The sequence below is a fragment of the Acipenser ruthenus genome, chromosome 5, assembly GCF_902713425.1.
Source record: "Acipenser ruthenus chromosome 5, fAciRut3.2 maternal haplotype, whole genome shotgun sequence".
In the NCBI taxonomy this organism is placed as follows: domain Eukaryota; kingdom Metazoa; phylum Chordata; class Actinopteri; order Acipenseriformes; family Acipenseridae; genus Acipenser; species Acipenser ruthenus.
Window position 1 is genome coordinate 64712769 of NC_081193.1, and position 18646 is coordinate 64731414.

The window sequence follows — 18646 nt, forward strand, 5'->3', positions numbered from 1 at the left end:
CTGACCTCTCCTTGAAAGGAAAAATGGCGCTGAGATCTGTGACTGCAACTCTTTTGATCCCTTGGGGGCAGGGTCACGATTGTGTCACAGGCTCAAACAGCAGTTTTGATATACAATATTCAGGATTCAGGTATTTAGGTAAACATCCATTCGGTAATGGTTACATTTCGTACTTAAAAGGGAACCCAAAGATACACAGCCCCACAAAATGTGTCTCTCTCCAGCAAATCATTTTATACCATGCCCTAAAAAAACTACAGACTGCCAGTAATGCAAATGGTTCATATTCCCATGTGTCTTTATAAGGCTGAGTGGTTTATTATTTAAGAGATAGGTCATCATAATTTGTTGTTATTCCTGAAACTAAGGCAGCTGCGTGTATAGTATGCTGTATAATAATATATCATATTTAAATAAATAATTTGGAAATAACGGCAGTTTTTTCCTCAACTTTGGGTTGAGGAAAAAAAAGCCAGGATAAAGAAAAAAACATGAAAAAGAGCAGTGTAAACCTAGTGCCAGTGATAATGCGGCTGCTGTCGCTCTAATTTCATTAAGAAAAAATGCTTATTAATCACCAATTGATAGATTGTGTTCACTGTTAAATAAGAGCAAAATCCTACAAATGATATTCTACTTTGTGTATGTGTGTGTTTTTTGCAACAGTGAGGGGGCAAGTAGATTTTTAAAAGAACAAGTAGCATTTTGTCCTTTGGACAAGAATTTTTTTTTAAATTCCACACGCCTGCACACATACTTTTTAGATCTTGGTTATCTTTTGCGATCTGAACAATAATAAATGCTAATGCAATTACAATACTGAGCAATTTTATGGAAATGTATAACCTTCAATGTGAAGCGATGTGAATATCAATAGCAATCTGTCAAGTCTACTTTGTCTCAAAGACACCGAGTGGTAGTTTTGATAGCAAAACTGACAATCAGCAAAGCTTGCAACAAAGCAGTGGACCTTGAGTTCAAATCCAGAGATTCAATGTTTGCTTTTTTAAGTACTTGCGTGGCGCCAAAAGGGTTTGTCCTAATGACAAGACATCTAAAAAGCACGAAAAAGCAGCAAAGCTTGGTTGGATTTTGTATGGTTGGGCGAGTCGGTTTTAAATTCGATGGAGAGCTATTGTGCAAAGTTTTGCTTTTGTATTTTATTGTGCTTATTGTTTCATTGTGGAAAATAACAAACTATATTATCTGGTGAAGACAGATTCTGAATATTGACTGCACTTCCATCAGCTCACCCCTCAGCAAGGCAACAGCTTTCTGTCATCTTTTCAGAAGTCACCTTTTAGAATACTATGCTTTGATATTTGTGTGCAACCCTAAAGGTGAAGTGCATCTTAGTTTCAAAAAGAGTTTTACATATTTAAGACAAATACGTTAGAATTGATCTGTAGGTGTCTTCTGAATTTGAATTTAAAATTCTATAATGTTCTTGAACTTGTGTTTTCTTTTCAATGAAAATACAGTAGCACTTTTTTTTTTTTTTTTTAAATTGGCTTCCAAATGGTATCAATTACATTTTTGATTTTCAAATCATAAAAAGGGGAGCTAAAATGATATCATGTGATTTAAAGAACACACATGCATATATGCTTATTTTCTTACTTTTTGTTTTTTCAGGAACGCTGGACCTTTTACAAGCCTAAACTATGAAAGTGCCAACAAAACAATGATATGATAATAGTTTTGTGTTGGTTTTACAATGTGAATAAAAATGCTTTTCGGCCTTTTATTTTGTAAATTGCTGTTGTTCAGAAGTTTAAACATATATTTCACAGACTTTTTTTAATTCTTAAAACTTCAGACTGTTCAGGAACTTTCTTCCTCGCCTAGACTTGAAATGTATTCACCAGTGTATGTCACTGGTCTTAAAGAGTAATAAGCAATTCAGCATCCAATACCTCCTGATAGAGTGTCCAATACTCCAACATGTCCCTGTTCCCTAGAGCTACTACAGCAACGAAAAACCCAGAAAGAACATGACTTACTTGTTGTATGCAGTCAGACTAGGGCATGGCGAAAATATTACATAAAATGAATGTCCCTATAGGCACTTGTATGGGACTTGTTGGGCTTTAAGGGCTAGACCATAGACAAGAGCCAGTGATTTGTTTGCCTAATGCTTAAAAAGGGTGTAAGAGAAGGAAAAAGTGGACGCAAACCACATGTAATGGAGAAATGGGTCCCAGGGTAAGTGCAGTGTGAAGAGCTTATGCCCCTACATGGCCAGAGCATGTTTGAATCTTATAAAAATGCCCATTTTAGGAGTCTTGATATCATTTTCTTCCATGTGGGGGATATCCTAGACAAATGATGTTAGTATCATTTTAAAGCTTGTTTCATGGGTTTCCAACAAAAATAAATAAATTGACAAAGTAACAAAGGGCGGAGAAACCAGCCTTGGTCCACTTGAGCTGGAATGTCCCACATGTACAGGTAAGGAGTGATTGCAGTAAGTACAGACTTGATCCACAGTTGAGCAACAAAGAGTAATAAACAAGCAGGGGTATTACAATGTATTTATTTATTTATTTATTTATTTATTTATTTATTTATTGACTGACTTTTAAACAGAACCATCTTCAGAGAGGATAACCAGTTACCTACCAAACCCCGACAATTAAATCAGTTTCCAGCCAAGTCAATAGAGATCAGAGACCACTGCAAAAGACAGCGCTACAAGTCTCTGCATGAACACGACAGTACCAAGAGTGCAAAGACTAGAGTGAGACCTTTAGGGACCTTAAAGACTGCAAAATAAACAGTACAGTAGTTGGTTACTTGTATAGCTAATACACATTACTATACTGGGAAATTACTTACGATTATGGTTCAAAATAAATGTTGATCTCCTCTCCTCTCCCCCTCTTAGGTTTTTGGCCTGAAATAGTATTTTGATAATGTGGTCAACCTACCTCCAGACATCACTGCCTTTAGAAAACAGCGAAGACTTGATCACTTCTGGAGCCATCCAAGAGTATGTTCCAGCAGCACTCATTTTGGTCGTTTTGTGCCATTCTCTGGCCAAGCCAAAGTCTGTGATCTTCAATGTCTTTTTGCCTATGTCATCATTTTTGATTTTTTCAATTAACAGTACTAAAAAAACAAACAAACAAAAAAAAAAACACAGAATGAACAATTAAATGTGTAGGTTTGCAGTTTGTAATTTCTGAGATACAAAAATGAAACAATAGGATATTGTTTTGATTTGGTTGCCCAGAACCCTACAGTATCAGTTTTAATTTACAGGGGTGAGTTTTACTGGTTTTACTTATTTAGGTCTGACTTGTCTAGCTGTAATTCACTGAAATAATACGATACCCTCCTTGGTTACCTAAAATACCTTTTTTTTATTTACATGACTGTTTAGATCAAAATAGGGCTGGTTGTGTACAGAGGTCATCAAATCTTACCAATTGAATATACTCTATAGCAGTGGTGCACAAATCAGGTCATGGAGGGCCGGTGTCCCTCCTGGTTTTTGTTCTAACCATACCTTAAATTACTCCAATAAAGTACTTTAGGGTGCAGTTGGAATAAAAACATGCAGGGACACCGGCCCTCCAGGACCGAGCTGTGCACCATTGCTCTATAGCAGGGGTTCCCAAACATTTTTTTACCCGAGGCCCACCTGTTCAGCTGATTAGGCACTGCGGCCAACTATTAGCACTCCTTGGGAAAATGTCAAATTAAAAACATTTTATATGTTTAAACCGGTAACATTATAAACAAACCTAATCTAAACTGTCCTTTATTCATTTGAATAAATATTGTGAAATATGGAAATCACATAGAATATGCACTGAGTGAAAATTAAAAAAATAACTTTAGTAAATAAAATAAATTGCAAAAACTAAACAGACATTTTTATCAAACCTTTAAATTAGACACCTTTGTATAATTGAACATTTTAGAAATGCAGTTATTTTTCTTGGTCATCAAACAAGAAAGAAGTGCATGTCTCTTATTATTCCCATTCATAAATACCTGAACAGCAATCACTGTGCGTAAAACCAGTACAATGTGCACAAAAACATAACTTCAATCCTAATTTCTGAACACTGTCTAACTAAAATGTCCAACCATTACCTCTCACGCTGAACTGTCATGCACAAAAAAGACGAATGCGCACAATACAGAAGGGAACGAGAGCCTTGCAGAAGTTACTTTTTTGCGCCACTACTCTGTGCTACCAAATACAACTTGCAAAATTACATTCAGTTGGCTTGCAACATCCACCTCCACCCCACCCCCCCAAAAAAGGAAAGCAGCTGCACCACTTAACCAAAATAAAAGTTATGAAAATAAATCTATCTGCAGCGAAATTTGAATCAGTCAAAAAACGTGTATTATTATTATTATTATTATTATTATTATTATTATGATTCAACAAAACATATTCTAGCGTTATTTTAAGACGACTGTCAACGAGCCAGTAATTGATAAAATAGCAGTATATCCAAACATTTTAATAAATCAATTACTGGTATGTAACAAGATTTATGAGTCTGATTAATAACTTTATTTAGTTACTAAACATATATCAAAGTACTCTATTTTAAATGTTAATAGCTAATTAGTCACAAAAACGTACTCATCATAGGCATCAGTTGAATTTTTAAATGAATGTTATCAAGTACAAAAGTTAGTATGAAAACATTTCCACAAAAGAAAAAAACCCATTCCAGCACCTCAAAACTGAGTCCATGGTACAAACTCTTGTAGCTGCCTTTTTTGTTCTTTATACTTTGCAAACTTATTCTTTAGTAGCGGATTCAACATATTGTAATTGTATTAATACTGAACACACTTTTACATCTGCCAGCAGAGCGATCACATGACCTTAATACTGCCCTATTGTAAGAGATCTCACTTTACATCCCGCCTACAGGTAGGCAATCTGTTAGCTCGGATTTGTGAATTTCTGCTTTGATTGACAGTCCGGCAAGACTCCCTTGCTACACTTTATTTTTCTACAGTTACAGCTGCTGCTGGCGCCTGCTTTTCGCTATTAATAGAAAAAAATATAGAATGGCATTGCTACCGCGGCCCACCCGGGACTGTGTCGCGGGCCTACCTTTGGCAATGCATTCTTTAAATCCTGCAGCACTGTTAACAAGCGTCAGTCGTATCTGTGAATGTAGCTTCTGCAACAACTGTGGCACCAGGTTCTTACATAGAAAGTGATGTTTTCAAATATGCAGGGTGAATCACTTAGGAATAGTCACACACAGTATCCCTAAAGAACAAATGAATCACGTTGCAGAATCAGTTGAAGTGGTGCCAGCCTGACTACCTAACGTGGCTCTGCTCCTTATAATGTTCTGGTCTGTGTTTCTTAAATGTTTTGTCTTTACTCCTTCAAAATGGCTTATGTCTATTGACATCAAATTCATCACGATGGGGTTTTGTTTTATGATTCTCATCTCCTTTCCCATCCTATAAATTACATTCTCTGAAACTATCTATTGACATTAATTAATATGAAGAACAGTCTGTTTTTATAGAGTACTTCAATACATTGTATATGTTTGTTAAAATTGTATTTTCTTAATAAAATCACTTTCAAAATAGGAAATGGTAGTTATGCTTTAACATCTTTTCATTTTACCGTTTATCACCCAAGTCCTCTGAGCGATTTGTAGATAGCATGTTTTTAGATTTAAAAAATTAAATGTTTGAGGTATTTAACGTTTGAGGCGTTTTTTCATAGAATTTACATTGATATTATTTTTATTTTTTGTTTAATTAAAATAAGTAAAAACGAAAATATGAAAACATAAAGTTGGAAATGCGAAAACATTATAAAGTTTGAAATGTTGTGTTTTTACACCCATTGGAATTTAAAAATACAAAAATGATTTGTTATGAATTTAATGAAATGGGTTCATAATGGTGAGTAATATTTTATGTAGCTAATGTTTTTTATAAAGCTAATGCTTAAATCTGGCTTTAAAACATATTTGAATTGCAAGCAGCTTTATACAGTATAATGTTTTTCCACTTTATTTAGTGACACAAAGGATGCTACAGCTGCATTTGCCTCTTTAAAGTCCATCTGATTGAAGATTATTACCATTATGGCAGCTAACTTTGTCCAATAATATGCAAGCTTAGCACTAGAACTGCCGTGGTTATACTCATACATAAAACTGCCTATTCATACTGCGGACAGTTACATTTTAAAAAAACATCAATATTAAAATGAAAGTCAAACTATCGGATACAACTCAAATTTATTCAAGCATGACATATCAAACATCTGCACAGCCGAAACGCTGTATTTAAATGAACAATTAAACATACAAAGTTTATTTTCTAACTTACCGCATAAAAGCACTACTTCAAAAAATGAAAAACTATAATAAAATAAACATTTCAAAAGAAACTAGTGTGTAAACAGGTATATGTACATACAAAACTGTAAAAACATTTTTTTTTTTTTTTAAATTTTAAACAAAAAGTAACATGTTTTCTCTTGCATGTGTCACTCGGTGCAGCACGGAATCCAGAGATGCGTTCAACTAGGTGAACTTTCATAACGAACTGTGTTAGCTTTGAACAAGTCAAGTTAAACTGTTTACTGACCATTCCACGAACATTTCAAACATGCAACACATCCTAAAATCCAAAAGCAAAACAGCCAGATTAGCTATTTTAAAACTGGAATTCATATTTTTTTTTCTTTCGAAGTAAACAGACCCTTATCATCATCATCATCATCATAATAAATGCATACATATTTTATTAATTGTATCGAAAAATACCAATATTTTAAAAATAAGTCACATTATAATATTAAAAACCCGAAGTAACACTTTCGGCTTAATTTTTTTTTTATATAAATCATATAAAAATTGAGAAAACTTGTCCATCCCCCAGAGTCAAAGAAATGTTCTCCCAGCCTGTCGCCATTATTATTTTACGCAAACTACCTCTTCAGAGTGTTCACCTCATTTAGCAAACGTTTGAGGCGAACAGACCACCAACAGAAAAAAGTTTAAAACTGTTCACAAACGTTCTCCTAGTTGAACACACCTCTGGTTGAGCTGCAGCAGCCTGCTGCTTTGCAGTTTTCTGATCAAAATGTTTCTGCCGAAGCACCTTGGCTAGCTTCAAGATGAAATCTCTCCTACTGATATTTTCCCCGGTGCATTCATTGTACAAAATGAAGGAGTTGATGGCTGCCAGAGGTCCAGTCGAGATAACAACAGGCTTGTATATTTATAAAAAAAAAAAAAATAGAATATTGTAGGTTATAAATGTTGACTGCTGTGGCGGTTCTAGGTGGGCAGGATTATAACTTCCTTATTTTTGTGATCCTGCCTTGCAAACGCCGTCAGGGTATTTAATACATGTATTTAGGAAAAGTCATAAACGGACAACCGCATAACGACTAATTTCAATTTGAAAACCTCAAACCATCAAAATGACTGCCATGGCGGTTCTAGAGTTAAAGAAAAGGCACCATTTAGATGCACAGCGTCATCTAGAAACTTTGACATGCCAGAAGGTGTCAGCAGTAAGATTTGCTTCAAGTCAGGTTAAGATGTGCACAGTACTACATCTTTTTTTTAAAATCCAGAACCTTCTCGTGGGTCCCCCTCAGGATACATTCATCGCCCCAGTTTGAGAACCACTGTATTAGGTTATATGTGTTTTTCTTTTTTTAAATCAATGACACCCATCACTTACTGGAACACATAAGAGACCCTGATGGTCCAAATAACACTCGTTCTGTCATTATTTTTCACAGTAAAGGTACTGAAAATTAGACCCTAATGTAACACTTTGGTATCCTGTTACTGGACACCGAGTCATATTAATGTTCCTTTCTTTTTGTTGTTATTGCACCGTAGTTGAATGTGTTGCTACAGTACTTTGTGTTCTGTAATTGTTTATTCCTTTAAAGGTTATACACACACCAAGGAAGTTACTGAAGAGAAGAAAACTAGTTACTGTATCACTTACAAAATGTTGAAGTACAACTTTATCACTATACAAGACTTAGCATGCTGATAATACTGTACCAACAAAATGAAGCCTAATTGCACTGATTTGGTGCCCGAGTACCTAATAAACCAATATCCACATCAGGTTACTTATTCACACTGTGCATAACAAATCTTTAAGCTTTATTTACTCCAGCTGGGTTCTTTGATCTATACTCTGGTACATTAGTTCCCTGCCATAAGTGCACACACAAATACTGCACTCCAAACAGTGGTTTAACAAAAGAGGCTTTTGATTTTCCCTAGACCTGAAGGTTAACCGTTAATAATAATTAAGCTGCTATGTCAGTAGATAATCAAGTGAAGTCCTTGTCTCACCCACATCAGCCTCCATTATTGAAATGCTGCTGACAGGATGGGTTTCCAGTAGTGAAAAGTCCAAGTACATTAACCCTTTGCGGTCCTATGTCGGACCTGGTCCGAAATTGCAATTTTCCCTTTCCGGTCCAATGTCAGACCCTGTCCGACATCATCAAAAAGACGTAAAAAACAGGTCTCTAGTCGTTTGGTGATAAAACGAGTGATCAAGAGATGATTTATCGGTATGTACTAAATTAAGATGTATGTGAAAAATACAGTGAACAAGGGGTGGGGCGGGGCTGGAGATGCAGTAGTGAGTGTCCTGTTGATATGCAGTGTCTTTTAAACCTGTTTCACTGTGAAAAAAATACTTTTAAACAGCGCGTCTAAAATAAACTGCGCGTGTGAAAATAAATTGGACCTGACGCGCCTGAGACGCGCTGAATAAATGGACCGCTAAGGGTTAAAGATACTGTACTGTTAAATCAATTTTTCTAAAAAGTACATAGTATAAAATGTATAAAAGTTGCGATGCTTTTAAAGTACATCTTAAAATTATGTGACATAAATTATCATAAATATGCCCTTGTTAAATAATAGTTACCAATATAAAATAAAAACAGCATAGAAATCTTCAAGCTAGCCTAAAATGACATGTTAGAACAACCTGAAAGGAGAACCTGGGATTGAAACATGAGTGTTGTGTTTTGTTTGTTGTCTGAAGTAAACTGTTTGTTTTTGTTTGTTTCAAAAGACTACTAACACTATCCAGAGCTGCAACTGCAGGCCAGCAACAAACCCGGACAAGTTCTGCTTCACAACGAACGTCTTTTCACCACGAGCACTAGTTTCACGCACTAAAATGAACACTGGGTTTGTGTTCTGTGTTATGTGTGGGTGAAGAAAGAACCTGGACTTTGTTTTATGGTCTCGGGTCAAACCTGAGGATTACAAACGAAGTGATACACGCCGTTGTATCACTTCCATCATTTATTATTTACAGGTGTTCGTCCTAAGGCTCTGGACATTGTCTAATAAATCAATAAACACCCTTGCACCTGGAAATCATTGTCTGTCTGTTTTGTATCCATTCTGCACTGCAAACACCTGTAATCACTCACCACTTTGCCACAATTCCACATAACAGAAATTAGGATCACAACATAAAACAAAAACAGAATGTTGATGACTATACAGTGCCTACAGAAAGTCTACAACCCCTTGAACTTGTTTCACATTTTGTTGCGTCAGAGTCTCAAGAGTTTCATGCATTTAAATTATGATTTTTTTCCACTTATCTACACACCATACTCAACACTGTTAAGGGGAAAAAAGTTTTTTTGAGAAAAAAATTATATATTAAATACAAAACTGAAAGATCATAATTGGATAAGTCTCCACCTCCCTGAGATAATACTTGGTGGAAGCACCTTTGGCAGCAATTACAGCTGTGAGTCTGTTGGGATAGGTCTATACCAACATTGCACACCTAGATTTGGCAATATTTGACCATTCTTCTTTACAAAACTGTTCAAGCTCTGTCAAGTTCCTTGGGGAGCGTTGATGGACAGCAATCTTCAAGTCATGCCACAAATTTTCCATTGGATTTTGGTCAGGGCTCTGACTGGGCCACTCAAGGACATTTACCTTTTTGTTTCTTAGCTACTCCAGTGTAGCTTTGGCTGTGTGTTTTGGGTTGTTGTCATGCTGAAAGGTGAACTTCCGTCCCAGTTTCAGCTTTCTTGCAGAGGGTAGCAGGTTTTCCTCAAGGACTTCTCTGTACTTTGCTCCATTCATTTTCCCTTCTATCCTGACAAGTGCCCCAGTCCCTGCCGATGAGAAACATCCCCATAACACGATGCTGCCACCACCATGCTTCACGGTAGAGATGGTGTTCTTTGGGTGATGCGCTGTATTGGGTTTGTGCCAAACATAACGCTTTGCATTTAGGCCAAAAAGTTCCATTTTAGTTTTGTCAGACCACAAAACTTTTTGCAACATGGCTACAGAATCTCCTGAGTGTTTTTCCTTCTTGCCACCCTACCATACAAGCCAGATTTGTGGAGTGCTTGGGATATTGTTGTCACATGCACACTTTGACCAGTCTTGGCCATAAAAGCCTGTAGCGCTTGCAAAGTTGCCATTGGCCTCTTGGTAGCCTCTCTGATCAGTCTCCTTCTTGCTCGGTCATCCAGTTTGGAGGGACAGCCTGATCTAGGCAGGGTCTTGGTGGTGCCATACACCTTCCACTTCTTAATAATCGTCTTGACCGTGCTCCAAGGGATACTCAAGGCCTTTGATATTTTTTATACCCATCCCGATCTGTGCCTTTCAAACAACTTTGTCCCGGAGTTCTTTTGAAAGCCTCTTGGTGCTCATGGTTGAGTCTTTGCTTTGAAATGCACTACCCAGCAGAGGAACCTACAGGAACTGTTGAATGTATCCTGAAATCATGTGAATCACTACAATTTAACACAGGTGGAGGCCACTTAACTTGGTGTGTGATTTTGAAGGTGATTGGTTACACCTGAGCTAATTTAGGATTGCTATTACAAGGGGGGTGGACACTTATCCAACCAAGCTATTTCAGTTTTTATTTTTAATTAATTTTCTACAAATTTCTAGAATATTTTTTTCACTTGGAAGTTGTGGGGTAGGATGTGTAGATAAATGAAAAAACAAAAAACAATTTAAATGCATTTTAATTCCAGGCTATAAGACAACAAAAGGTGAAAATTTTGAAAGGGGGTGTAGACTTTCTATATGCACTGTACATATTGTAACATTTCCCCTGCAAGTTCAGGATCAGGAAAGCGTGATACATTCTAGAGTGATGTACCTGTATCTGTATCCCCCTGATTCTGACTCCTCACAAGTCTGAAGCAGCACTTTATAACTTTAGCTGGTCACTATTGTGTCGCTTGGGTTGCCTGCACATCCTAATCTGGACTGTTTACTTTCATCTGCCATATTTTTTTATATAGAACTTGGAAACTGGTTAAAATTGGCCATTTTTAAAATTATTATTTATTATACATTTTTCAATTATTTTTTGGGCGGTGCAGTTTATATAAAAAACATATACATTTCACAATAAAATACATGATATCATTGGAAACAGATAAAGATATATTGGGTTTTAATTTCTGATGTAAGGTTGCCAAACTACAAGCGCTAAACAAAAAATGGTCATATTCAAGCCCAAATATGGTCATTCCACCTAGGCGTCAAAGGGTTAAAAGGTTACAGTATGTTAGAAAGCCATAGTCGGACTTGTCGATGGAATCAAGGGCTATGGAACAACAGTAGTTACCATGCCATCAGACACCAACAAATACATCCACTACAAATAAGCAAGCTGTCCTGAGAAAGGGGCAAATACTGTATGTGAACCCTACCGAAATGGGCAACTTTTTTTTTTTTTTTTTTTTTAAATGCTAAAAAGATTGTAACCTATTGAGGCCCTCTGTGTTCTACAGAACTGTACCTACCGGTACCTGAGCTACATTCATATTTACTTAAAGCTTTTGAAAATATTTAACCAGGAAAAGTTTCCCCAGAGATTAAGATCTCATTTGCAAGGTCATTCTGGAATATGGAGATACAGTATTACAACCACACAATACATACATACACACATACATACAGTGCCTTGCAAAAGTATTCAGACCCCTGACCAATTCTCTCATATTACTGAATTACACATGGTACATTGAAATTTCGTTCTCTTTGATATTTTATTTTAAAACACTGAAACTCAAAATCAGTTATTGTAAGGTGACATTGGTTTTATGTTGGGAAATATTTTTAAGAAAAGTAAAAAACTGAAATATCTGGCTTGCATAAGTATTCAACCCCCAACACATTAATATTTGGTAGAGCCACCTTTCGCTGCAATAACAGCTTTAAGTCTTTTGGGGTAAGTATGTACCAGCTTTGCACACAGGGTCGGAGTGATTTTGGCCCATTCTTCTTGGCAGATTTGCTCCAGGTTGTTCAGGTTGGTTGGACGACGCTTGCGGACCACAATTTTCAAATAGTGCCACAGATTCTCAATGGGATTGAGAACAGGACTTTGACTGGGCCTCCAATGTTGCTTTGGTCTTGTGCTTGGGATCATTGTCCTGCTGAAAGGTGAATTTCCTCCCAAGCTTCAGTTTTTTAGCGGACTGAAGCAGGTTCTCTTGCAGTATTTCCCTGTATTTTGCTCCATCCATTCTTCCTTCAATTTTAACAAGATGCCCAGTCCCTGCTGATGAGAAGCATCCACACAGCATGATGCTGCCACCACCATACTTCACTGTAGGGATGGTGTGTCTTGAGGCATTGGCAGTGGTAGGTTTGCGCCACACATAGCGCTTTGAGTTTTGGCCAAAAAGCTCTATCTTGGTCTCATCTGACCACAAAACCTTTTCCCACATCGCAGCTGGGTCACTCTCATGCTTTCTGGCAAACTCCAGATGTGCTTTCAGATCAGGACCAATGATCCTTCAACAGTGGGGTTTTTATCCAGAAAATGTGACAGCATATTTAATGGTTCACAGGTGGAGGCCAATGGTAAGGTAATTGTGTCCTCGTTAGGGCAATTTCTTTCATCTGTGTAAACTGGGAGCTTCCACAGCACAGGGGTCGAATACTTATGCAAGCAAGATATTTCAGTTTTTTCATTTTTCTTAAAAATATTTCCCAACATAAAACCAATGTCACCTTACAATAATTGATTTTGAGTTTCAGTGTTTTAAAATAAAATATCAAACAGAACGAAATTTCAATGTACCATTTGTAATTCAATAATATGAGAGAATTGGTCAGGGGTCTGAATACTTTTGCAGGGCACTATATATATATATATATATATACACACAGACGTGCTCAAATTTGTTGGTACCCTTACAGCTCATTGAAATAATGCTTCATTCCTCCTGAAAAGTGATGAAATTAAAAGCTATTTTATCATGTATACTTGCATGCCTTTGGTATGTCATAGAATAAAGCAAAGAAGCTGTGAAAAGAGATGAATTATTGCTTATTCTACAAAGATATTCTAAAATGGCCTGGACACATTTGTTGGTACCCCTTAGAAAAGATAATAAATAATTGGATTATAGTGATATTTAAAACTAATTAGTTTCTTTAATTAGTATCACACATGTCTCCAATCTTGTAATCAGTCATTCAGCCTATTTAAATGGAGAAAAGTAGTCACTGTGCTGTTTGCTATCGTGTGCACCACACTGAACATGGACCAGAGAAAGCAAAGGAGAGAGTTGTCTGAGGAGATCAGAAAGAAAATAATAGACAAGCATGGTAAAGGTAAAGGCTACAAGGCCATCTCCAAGCAGCTTGATGTTCCTGTGACAACAGTTGCAAATGTTAAGGTCCATGGAACTGTAGCCAACCTCCCTGGGCGCGACCGCAAGAGGAAAATCGACCCCAGATTGAACAGAAGGATAGTGCAAATGGTAGAAAAAGAACCAAGGACAACTGCCAAAGAGATACAAGCTGAACTCCAAGGTGAAGGTACGTCAGTTTCTGATCGCACCATCCGTCGCTTTTTGAGCGAAAGTGGGCTCCATGGAAGACGACCCAGGAGGACTCCACTTTTGAAAGAAAAACATAAAAAGCCAGACTGGAATATTCTAAAATGCATATTGACAAGCCACAATCCTTCTGGGAGAATGTCCTTTGGACAGATGAGTCAAAACTGGAGCTTTTTGGCAAGTCACATCAGCTCTATGTTCACAGACGAAAAAATGAAGCTTTCAAAGAAAAGAACACCATACCTACAGTGAAACATGGAGGAGGCTCGGTTATGTTTTGGGGCTGCTTTGCTGCGCCTGGCACAGGGTGCCTTGAATCTGTGCAGGGCACAATGAAATCTCAAGACTATCAAGGCATTCTGGAGCGAAACGTACTGCCCAGTGTCAGAAAGCTCTGTCTCAGTCGCAGGTCATGGGTCCTCCAACAGGATAATGACCCAAAACACACAGCTAAAAGCACCCAAGAATGGATAAGAACAAAACATTGGACTATTCTGAAGTGGCCTTCTATGAGTCCTGATCTGAATCCTATCGAACATCTATGGAAAGAGCTGAAACTTGCAGTCTGGAGAAGGCACCCATCAAACCTGAGACAGCTGGAGCAGTTTGCTCAGGAAGAGTGGGCCAAACTACCTGTTAACAGGTGCAGAAGTCTCATTGAGAGCTACAGAAAACGTTTGATTGCAGTGATAGCCTCTAAAGGTTGTGCAACAAAATATTAGGTTAGGGGTCCCATCATTTTTGTCCATGCCATTTTCATTTGTTTTATTATTTACAATATTATGTTGAATAAAAAATCAAAAGCAAAGTCTGATTTCTATTAAATATGGAATAAACAATGGTGGATGCCAGTTACTTTTGTCAGTTTCAAGTTATTTCAGAGAAAATTGTGCATTCTTCGTTTTTGGTGGAGGGGTACCAACAAATTTGAGCACGTCTGTATATATAATTAAAACAAAGTATGGTAATTGATCCATTTTTCCTGAGAGGTTTATCTCATTATTATCTTTCTCTTTCAGTTTCTCAGCTTATTTAATTAGATATGCATCTTTCATTTCAGGAAAAGTGTGAGAGAGGCACCAGGGCTGAATATTGGATTAAGGAGACATCCAAATTAATATCAGAAAATAGAGTGTATCTTTAAATAGATTGGTAGAAATAGCTGATGAAAGTAAAAGGCAAATGTTGGAGGGGAGTGGGGTGCGTCTCTCAGTGCAAGACAGCGTTGACTTTTAATTAAACATTCTTTGGTGTAAATCAGAGGAATTAACTCAACTGAACTCCAAAAACTCAAGGCCATAATGTTGTCTAAATGTTTATTTACCCCATCTCTGCGTGCACAGGGAAGTTGAAACACAATGTTTGAATTGAGAGAGAACACAGGTGTATAGATTCTGATGGAGATTTATCCATGGATTATTTCATTTTGAAGTGTGTAAATAGTGCAAACAGCATTGCACAGAATTCATAGAGGCCCGAAACTAAGACACAGTAGAAGTACAATACTAGTTGTGCATACATGATGTAAACAAAGACTATACAATAGCTGTTTCAGCTATTGTATTTTTGCTTAAATTATCAGCCCCATTGTCCTCTACTTTCAATATGAATGCTCTCGGGGGGGACATACCTCAAATTCCATAACTTTAAAACGACCAGGCCGAAACCAAAAATGAAGTTCTTACAAGGCCTGGCAATGGCCCAAGTTTCACTCCAACTAGCAACACAGGTTGGCATTCCATACAGTGCTTCCATTTCCTGTCACTAACCAGGAGGAATTGGCCAAGTTTATCAGCAGGCGCCCAGGAGATTAAATATAATGAAAATAAGCCTTTCAGAAAGTGGGGGCATTCGTGTGGTTTCCGTCACCTAGCAACCGGTGCTTGACCACTCTCCTTTGTGTTCACTTATGTTAAGCTTTTGCCCCCTCATTAGTCACATTCCTTTAGGTTAGGTATTAAAAGATTAGGACATACACAAATAATGCAAAATGTAGTCACGTTTGTTTTCTTATATTTTTTTCTTTTTTTAACAGATGTGTGTTGAGATATTTAAAGAATACAATAGGTAAAGGCAATTAACTTTTGTTTCTAAGGTAGTATCTGCTATTTTTAAACCCAGTATCACCTCTTTTAGAACAAAGATAATGCCATGCTTTTGTACATTTGTTCTCATTCTATTAAATAGATTGCATGCTTGAAGGCAATGCATGTTGCCTGCTTGTATTAAAAAGGGGAAGTCCCATTTCCCTTTTTTAATTTAAAATACTATTGCAAATATGGTAAATGTCACTATTTTCTCCAGCAATGATGCCAGTATGAACAGGAGTCATCAAAACTACACAAATGTGCTTTTGATCCTTCTAAGGCTACTTGTTTTTCTACAAAACTGCTCCACTCAATGTCTTGACTTAAGTTAAACTATCATATTTCAGGAACGTCTTTGGTTACTGTGACAGAAATACAGTGAGTTTTGGTTGTAAATCTCCCTCCTGACCTGCGAGGGAGCTAAGCAGCAAGAACAGAGTTCTTTGGACGGGCTGGTCTGACAGTTCTTTCCCCGGGTCGGGAAGTCGGCCAGTCTGGATGAAGGCAAGACTCCACCACAGATTGGAGAGGCGGTTGCACTCGTTTACCAAGGGGTTACATGTGAAAGCATAAAAGGGAGCAGAGAATCGCAATCTGTTCCTTAGCTTGGTTTGTGGTTTTTAAACCTAGAAGAACGGTGAGAGACCCAAAAAGACTGTAACAGTACCGTGAGTGTTTTTTGTTTGTTCTGTCTGTTAGTAATTGTCTTGTTTGTGAATCACCAGACAGCTAACACGATTCCGGAGCTGTCGCCTTGGGCCAGCACAAAGCTGGACCAGCACTTCATCACTGTCACGAAATAAACTGTATCACCCACCACGAGCACTACAGCACGCACCCAGGACTGGTGACCGTGTTTTGTACATTGTGGGAAAGATACATGTATTTATTATTTGGGACTGTAACCTGTTTATTTAATTCCAGTGCATTACACATTGTTGTGTATTGCCTGGAGTTATTGCCTGGTCACCAGACCGGGATTATAATCATTAAAACCCGTTTCCAACTGGATTACAATTCTCTGTTCGTTCATTGCACACTGCATCACTCCTGCACCTGTACACAATCAGCCACTTTGCCACAGTTCCCTATTAAATACTGCATGAAATGAGACTATAAGGGTGATAATTGTGTAAATGATAAATAATTTGTGAAAAATGTCACAAAGAAATTGTTAATATTGTATCCAAGATAGTTGTGTTGACTGCTATACTGACGGAGTTGACTAACACATTATTTTCCTCTAATATCAACTGTCATCAGCAAAAAGGTTACTTACAAAACATGTAATACAAGGGAATAAGAATAACTTACATTAGGTCTTCTGTTTGCACTTTGTTTTGTAAAATGAAACAGTTTGTGCAATTATTGTGCACAGTGTGTTTGTTTCTGTAGGTTGTATATGCACATTTGCTTTGTATTTGTAGTGTATAGGCTACATGCAACTACTATTAAAATACAAACTGCTAAAAATGTTTGCTTTGCTTACTGGGCACCATACATTTTCAGTCTTGGCTACTTTGCTCTGCTCCCACCCTTGTGTATGATGTTCAACTTGCTAAAGATAACAGTGTGTGGAAGTATGACGCTATATACAGCGCACAGGGTTAACAGTGAAATAAAAATGTTATTATTCCACAGAAATGTTTTAAATTTGAAGAGACCTTAGTTTATTTGTTATTATTATTTTAACAGCATTGTATTTGAGAATGCAGCAGAATACTACGGAAACACAGTGTTTGTGGCTGAGAAGAATGTTAATGTTTAAATAGACATTTAGAGTACAGTATACATTTCCTTAATAATAATAATAATAATAATACAAATTATATGTATCTGCAAACCTGTTTTACACATTTATGCTCTAATGTTGTTAATTGTGGCATAAGTTCTAACATTTAATTCCTTAAACAATCATTATACATTTTGGGTACCATTGCTATTGTAATATAAAACTTTAATTGTATGCCTCTCTGTTTTCAGTAAACATACAGCTGTCAACACTGACGACACACAACGTCAGTAAGGAACACGTTGCAGCCGAAAAGAAACACCTTCGCAGAGAAGCTCAGCCCAACAATCCTATTTGTGACCAGGATATCCTAGAATCTGAACCTGCCGCTGCAGACAAACTGGTTTTGTTTTGCACTGTATACTGGGCAGCCAAGGAAGGTGTTGCAACAGACAAAGTCAATAGCCTATTACGTCTTCAGAGAACAAATGGGCTGGACATTCGTTTTCAGAACTTGAGTTGGGATACAATAAGTGACAAATTATATGAAAAAACAGCTTGCCAAACGGCCCAATCAAAAAAGGAAAATTAATTTTAATATATTCCAATGAGATCCAAATATCAATGATTTTTATTATTACTTTAAAGTGGTGATGGGATTAGTTTTCTGCAGCGTACCACTGGAAGTATGTCACAGAGGTAAAAAAAATAAAATACAAATATCAACAATAAAACAGGTGTTGAGTACCTTATTGTCTTAGTTCCTCACCTGTAATAAATTTGAAAAAAGGTAAGGGGCACCACATTACCTTATATTAATTAGTACTGTAGTATTATTTAATTATTCCTTTTCTGTCTACCTAAGAAAATTAATAATTTCTTATGTATCAACATATATTAAGACAGTTACTTACTTTTAGCTCTGCAACTCTGTGTGTAATTGATGCAGGGGTGGACTAC

General features: G+C 37.0%; 1 protein-coding gene across 2 annotated transcripts in view; it reads right to left on the reverse strand.

Annotated features, from left to right (window-relative positions):
* Positions 1-18646, reverse strand: part of LOC117402997 (mitogen-activated protein kinase kinase kinase 21-like) — a 61228-nt gene that overhangs the window by 34604 nt on the left and 7978 nt on the right. For both annotated transcript variants that reach the window (XM_034004794.3, XM_034004795.3), the window contains exon 2: positions 2931-3111. In XM_034004794.3, the coding sequence (XP_033860685.3) occupies positions 2931-3111 (181 nt within the window). The remainder of the gene's footprint in view (positions 1-2930; positions 3112-18646) is intronic.